Here is a 6,475-nt window from a genome sequence, read left to right as displayed (position 1 = left end):
AAACATGGGGAAAATAAAAATAATAAAAAATATAAAATCAGAGATTGAAAATAAACTATTAGATTTCAAATAATAGAAGGCATGAGTCAAATCAAAATAAAAAAATTAATATCACGAAACAATTTGGGAAAAAAGCGGCTGAAAATATTGGCTAAGAGAATACCAAAAATCGAGATTTTTTGTTATGATTCAAAAACATTTGAATGACATTCGGTGAAAAAATACGGTAGAATATTTGAATTTTGATTACACAAAACCCCGAAATTTGGAATCTCGAATCTTCTATTTTGCTTTGTGCTCGAACAAATTGTCATAGGGGCCTATTAGAGGCTCTAATACCATCATTTTAAATGAAGTTGGAGATTATTTGGTTGAGAGAGAGAGATTGATTGATTGCAAGATGGGCCATTGGGTTTTATGGCCAAATAATGGAAGTATTTTCATCAAATAATCTTGCCAAATACAACTTTTGAGCAGAGAAAAGAGTCTTGGAAGCTAAAAGGGATTAACTTGTGTGAAAATCAGTCAAATTGGGGATTAGAGATGGATTATTGGTTGGTAAAAAACTGCTAAAAGAAATTTTCTTTTATTTATTTTTCAATGAAAATGTGGGCACCAGGCAACTTGCCTAAACCACCTCCTCAGTACGATGTTGGTCAGTAGCCACCGGTTCAGAGCGATTCCAAGTCGACACCACAATTTTTTTAACATTGTTCTATATAATCCTTCCTTAGTCATTACATCATTTCTCTATTTGGTATCATAGTCCAAAATCCTACATCTAATGTGAAACAATGCCATGCTAAAGGCAGAACTAAATAATTATATAATCATGATCAACCTTAGTAGCAACCGGCGAGGCGGTTCAAATCTTGCCTAACTACCAATTTAATAACCATATCAGAAAAATAAAGCAAGGAAGAAGGTTTCTAACTCATGGATTAATTAAAGGAAAAAGTAAGGGAAAAAGTTTAAAGAAAGGAGACATGTGTTAGCTATTAATAATAATATACTACAAAAGAACACCATTTGACATTTAAGAATGGAGACTTTGAAGGTAGTGATGTCAAGTGAAGGGAGACTAGACTTTCACCTCCCAAAACTCAGCATTATTTTGACCATATGCTGCCTCATTTTACTCCTACCCTCCCCTCTATTCTATTTGCATGTCCAAATCAATTCCAAAACATATATACTTTCTTCATGCCATGCGTAACGCGAGCAAAGATTAATGTTAATTTAGTTTAGATTAATGTTAATGTAGTTTAGATTGGAGTCTATAATTTAGACCCCCAAATATACCACCAAGTAAAAGAGAATATATATTACAAGTGGGTGTCAGCATCCCGGAAAAGAAACCTCCCCAAGAAAAGAGAAGTTGAGGCATGCGCAAATTGAGACCCCTTTTTAACCCTAAATTTCTCTCTCAACCGGATATAAAGAGGCTCCTATTGCACAAAAGAAAGGACCAAGATACCTTTCCTCCTTCCTTCTAGAGCCCATTTCCATTCTTTTCTTTTAGTCCTTTACCAATTACCATTAGTTTTTCTTTTTTCTCTTTTCCTTTTTATTCCCACAAAAATTTTTGTAGGTTGGCTACTAAAGCATCAGATCAAAGCATCCTACTTTACATGGAACAAAATCTACACATAATAGAGATGCAGTGTGGGAACTGGATTCGGGGGGGTGGGGGGGGGGGATAAATTTTTGTGTCCTTTATTATTAACTGATAGATATAGGTGGGTGAAGCATGATTTGGCTAAAAGTTGGAAATGGGCGATCCCGGAAAAGGTACAGGCTTTCTTTTGGTTGTTATCTTTGAATTGTCTTTTCACTGCGAACAACTTGGGAAAGAGGGTTAAAGTCTTGGTTAACAGCAGTGACTACCGAGAAATATTATTGATCAAATGAATCTTCCCTTGTAACCAAAGGTTGGTAAAATTCTTTGGAGAATTTTAGGGGCCACCGTAGTTAGGGAAATATAAAAGAAGAGAAATAGAAGGATTTTTAATAATGTGAGTAGCGGTGAAGATAGAAGTAGTGTTTTTGGAGTGTTTCAATGTTGGGAGCATATCTAAACATGTGTTACAGTTCAATCTCATAAAAGTTGTAAAGATGGGGAAATCTAAGAGGAAGATTATTGGAGGTTGGAAAATCCCCACCAGATGAAACCAAGCTGAATTTTGATGGGTAATCCTAGCTGTGGTGGTGTGACGGTAAAAGGTTGCGATAGTCAGCTCAAGAGCACGGATTCGAGTCTTGAGAGCAACCATTTTGTACATAAGTCAAAAGTTAAAGACCGTTTCCAATCCACTCCTCTCAAGACCCTGAAGAAACAGGACCAACACCTAGTTACGACCCTTTTTAATCCTGCCTGTGGTGGTTTGATTAAGGGATTACATTAGTTCGATCATTGCGACTCTTTTGCGGCCTTATAGGATGGTCTCAGCTAATGAGGTAGAGCTGATTGATTGGTATTAAAAATATTGTCCCTGGGTCACTTTGTGGAGGTGGAGGATCAATCTTTGAATGTTATCCATTAGTATAAGGCTGAACTAAATGGGGAAGCAAATGGCTTAGTAAGATTTGAATAAAATCTTAGTAACTTCCATCGAAGAAAAGAGTTTAAGAGTCAGGGCCAAATCTGCATGAAAGAAAAGATTGTCCGACACTTGTTCCTTTGGGGATCAACAAGATCACATTCTTCCCACCAAAGAAAATGACAACCGACCCCTTGTTGTTTTCGATGAGAAAAATTGCTCGCTTCAATTCGGAACTGTCCGGTTAGATTAGATCAGAACTATCGCCTTTCAATTCTGGTTTCAGGAGTCTACTCAAGGCGTAGGAACCCTACCCAAATGCCTAGTAGAAAGCCTACTGATTTTGAGTACAAACCTGCCAGATAGTTTTATGATCAAGGCAGTTTACTAAAACACGGTTTATAAGAAAAGGGCTTTTATTTTGCTTATGAAATTTTTTAAAATATATATATATATAAAATCCTAAAAAAATAATGATCTTGTTTGTAATGTATTTTTTAATATTTTTAATTATTTTCAAAAATATTAAAATATATTTTAACCTTAAATATTTATTTTTTACATTTTTTCCATTTTTTTAAAAATTTCAAAAATACCGCTCAACAATTTTTTTTTACTTCAACTAAATTTTAAATATACTTTTCGTATTGTTTTGGAGTTTTGTAACACTATTTGGACTGATGAGGACCTGCCTGGTTAGGCTGATTTACCCGTTACTTGGACCCTGCCCTTGGCCAGTTTTGATTTTTCGAACCCTTCATATCACATTAAAGATATTTCAGTCTCTTGATTGGAAAAACGGCCATTTATCGAAACACAGCATCCTGAAAGAGAACCTTCTTTTCAAGCACCATTGCCTTTGCATCTGGAATATTTACATCAGTAAAATATAAAACCTCAAAAGAAACTCAGAAATCCCAACAAAAACAAAAAGAAGAATCAAAAGAAAAAGAAGAGAGAGAGAGGAGCGGGTGCGCGAGAATTCACAGCTTTGGGACACAAAATTTACAGTTTCGCCCTCACCCGAAAACCAGATATCGTAGCCCTACCCCTACCTCCGTCTAGGCCAGGGCTTTACAGCGAGAGGGCGCTTCATCTCGCAAGACAGCCTCATTACCTCTGTCAGATCAACCGGCTCTTTATCGGACGGCCTCCACTCAAACTCGTGCAGAAGATAAGCGACCCAGATCGTGACACTTTTCAGGCCCAGAGCCTTCCCGGGACAGCTCCTCCTCCCCGACCCGAACGGCGCGAGCCGCAAATCTGACCCCATGATGCTGAAATCCTCGCCGTCCAAAAACCTCTCCGGCCTGAAAGCAAGTGGATCAGGCCACAAGGACGGGTCCCGCGCTATGGCCCACATGTTAACCATTGCAGTGGTCCCCTGGGGCACGTGGCGGCCATCCACGGTGGTATCAACAGTAGAGAGTCGGGCCCATGACAAGAGTGGACCCGGGGGGTGGAGGCGTACCGTCTCTTTAAGGAGGGCGTTGAGGTAAGGGAGGTTAGGGAGGTCAGCCTCGCTGATGTGGCGAGTCGGGCCGACGACTATGTCTAGTTCTTCGTGGACCCGGGCTTGGACATCAGGATGCAGGGCTAGGCGGGCCAGCGCCCATTCGATCAGTATTGCCACTGTGTCTGTTCCCCTGAAGATCATTTCCTGCACACACACTCACTCACTCTGGGTTATTTACGTTGCAAGAGGGAAAATCCAATCCAATTACAAAACGAAAAGAAAATCTGCACAGTACGGAGGATACGCTTCAGCGTCTTAAGCCTCAGTACGAATAATCGTACTGTACTCGACACCGTGGTCCCAATACCAAACTACAAAGAACTATCCAAAACGATAAAATGGAACGACCTCCATGGCACCACCCTTTTTGTCTGTCGCCCACTAAAGAGGGTCTTAGCCCTGGTGCTGGTCGAGGCTTAACAGGATCTCGGGGTGAAACGGTCCTAACTTTTATACGATAATTTTGTTTTTTATATTTAAACATGAGTTCGGGGGCCCCAGCCCCTCTCCTGCAAGGGCTACTCCGTCACTCGATCACAAGTGACGGCGGCGGCACCAGCCCCTTTAGCGTTTCGCTCTCTAAATAAAAAATGACACTAGTATTCTCGTCCGTTGTGTAAGAGAAGGAACATTAAAAGCATTAACAGGGGAGGTAAGCTTTTTCTCTCTCTTTCTCTCTCTCTCACTCACGATAAAACGGTGAGTATACATCATCATTCCGTATAACCGACGCGGGGTTAAAAGCGTGATCATGCACGGACACCCTTCTAATATATAAGAATTTTAGAAAGGGTATTTTAGTAATTTAAACACGACTCTGTTTCTCTCTCTGGAGTTGAGTGAGTGAATTACCCAGAGCACCGCCACCATATCGTCTTCTGAGAGCTTCTCGCTCCCCTCCATAGACATCAACACACGTGCGAAGTTTGCCGTTTCTCCGGCGAGCCCTACCCGGTTCTCTTCGAGGAGTCCCTTTACGAACCGGTTTACGTGTGGCACGAGCTTGGAACATCGCCTCCTCACGCCCTGTAAATCCAGGCCATCCAAAAGGCTCAAGTGATCAGACCAGTTAAGGGTCCCTAGAATCTCATAGCCTTCCTCAACAAGCTGGCTCAGCTCCACGGCTTCCGGCTCGGCCTGGTCGAATTCATAACGGCGCCCGAAAACCGTCGCCATAACGTTATTAAGCGAAGCCCGTTTCAGAAGGCGCCGAATCCTAAAATCCCTTCCATCTTTGGCCGCTTCAGCTAGAGCGTCAGTCATTAGTGCCGCTATCTCCAGTCTCCTGGGCTCGGAGCCGTTGATCTGTTTCCGAGAGAACACGTGTGTGGCAGCGATCCTCCGAAGTCCTCTCCAGTAGGGTCCGTATGGCGCAAAGCCAATGGCGCGGTGGAACATGAGCCCATAAGCGGACTCCTTGATCGGACGGTCGGCAAAAGCAGAGCTATTCAGGATCTCTTTTGCAACATCTGGGTGGCTGGTGATGATGGCCCGTGTCTCGCCTAAGCTGAAGGCCATGAGACGGACCGCACCGAGCCGAGAAGCCGTAGCTTGAAGCCGACGGTGAGGCAAGCCAGTCATGAGGTTTAGGCTTCCTATGAGGGGCCAGCCTCTCGGGCCTGGTATGGTGGGGCCTGCGCGTCTAAACAAGCCTTTAGCACTCCAGTATTTGCCCCATGCTGGACCCCCAGGCCATGCCCAGTACACGCACATGGTCGCCATGAAACTAAAGAACACGAGGAGGAAAGCGTTAAGTGCTGAGAAAAGAAAGCAATTCGCGGGCACCGCGAGTAACCACCAGTTATCCATCACAGTAGAATCCATGCTTCCCAAATAAGCGGAAGCAAATGAAGAGAGTTTATATGAATAAGTGCTGGTGTGATGACCAAGCGATGAGGAGAGCTCTCCAGAGAAGGTTTTCTCGAGAGAGATAGAGGTTATGGCACAAAGTGTTTTTGAGGTTTTTACAGTAGAGGTGAAGGGGAAGGAGAATTATTTGCAGAGAGGTTAGGGAGAGGTGAAGGGTATTTATATAGGAAGGAATGAATAGAGGTTTTGATTCAGGGCCGGCATAAGCAACAACTTTGTGCTATTTTCCGCGGGGGGTAATTTCTCGTGGACCAAAAATCAACCCCCAATCTTCTCCAATTTTGCGTCCTACTGACCCTCTGTCACAATTTACTATTTTACCCCTAAGCGTTGCTTTCCCAAGCCCGTCCCCCTCTTCCGTAGGGAAAGAATATCCCATGCTATCAACTTCTAATCTCTATAAAGAAACAGGCATAGTTTTCACAAGATCCCGACAAGAGACGCCCTTCCTTTTCCCAATATGACCATCACATCCATTTCAAACCCAAATTCGCCATTCTACGATTCCCAACTATGGTCCCGGAACAGAACGTCGCTAAGCCGGGCCAAA

The 6,475-nt window shown here is 42.6% G+C and overlaps 1 protein-coding gene across 1 annotated transcript; it reads right to left on the bottom strand.

The window, feature by feature from the left end:
- Window positions 1–3,365: 3,365 nt before the first annotated feature.
- Window positions 3,366–6,124, bottom strand: LOC18438912 (cytochrome P450 78A9). The gene is made up of 2 exons (XM_006849088.4): window positions 4,909–6,124; window positions 3,366–4,200 (listed from the first exon to the last, which is right to left on the bottom strand). Exons 1-2 carry the CDS (start codon window positions 5,878–5,880, stop codon window positions 3,592–3,594), a joined length of 1,581 nt encoding a protein of 526 aa, XP_006849151.1. The 5' UTR covers window positions 5,881–6,124; the 3' UTR covers window positions 3,366–3,591.
- Window positions 6,125–6,475: the final 351 nt, after the last annotated feature.

The sequence above is a fragment of the Amborella trichopoda genome, chromosome 9 (genome assembly GCF_054954075.1).
Source record: "Amborella trichopoda isolate Santa Cruz 75 chromosome 9, AtrichopodaSantaCruz75HAP2 v2.0, whole genome shotgun sequence".
In the NCBI taxonomy this organism is placed as follows: Eukaryota; Viridiplantae; Streptophyta; class Magnoliopsida; order Amborellales; family Amborellaceae; genus Amborella; species Amborella trichopoda.
The sequence above is the reverse complement of the archived record's forward strand: the minus strand, read 5'-3'. Positions and strand labels throughout refer to the sequence as shown.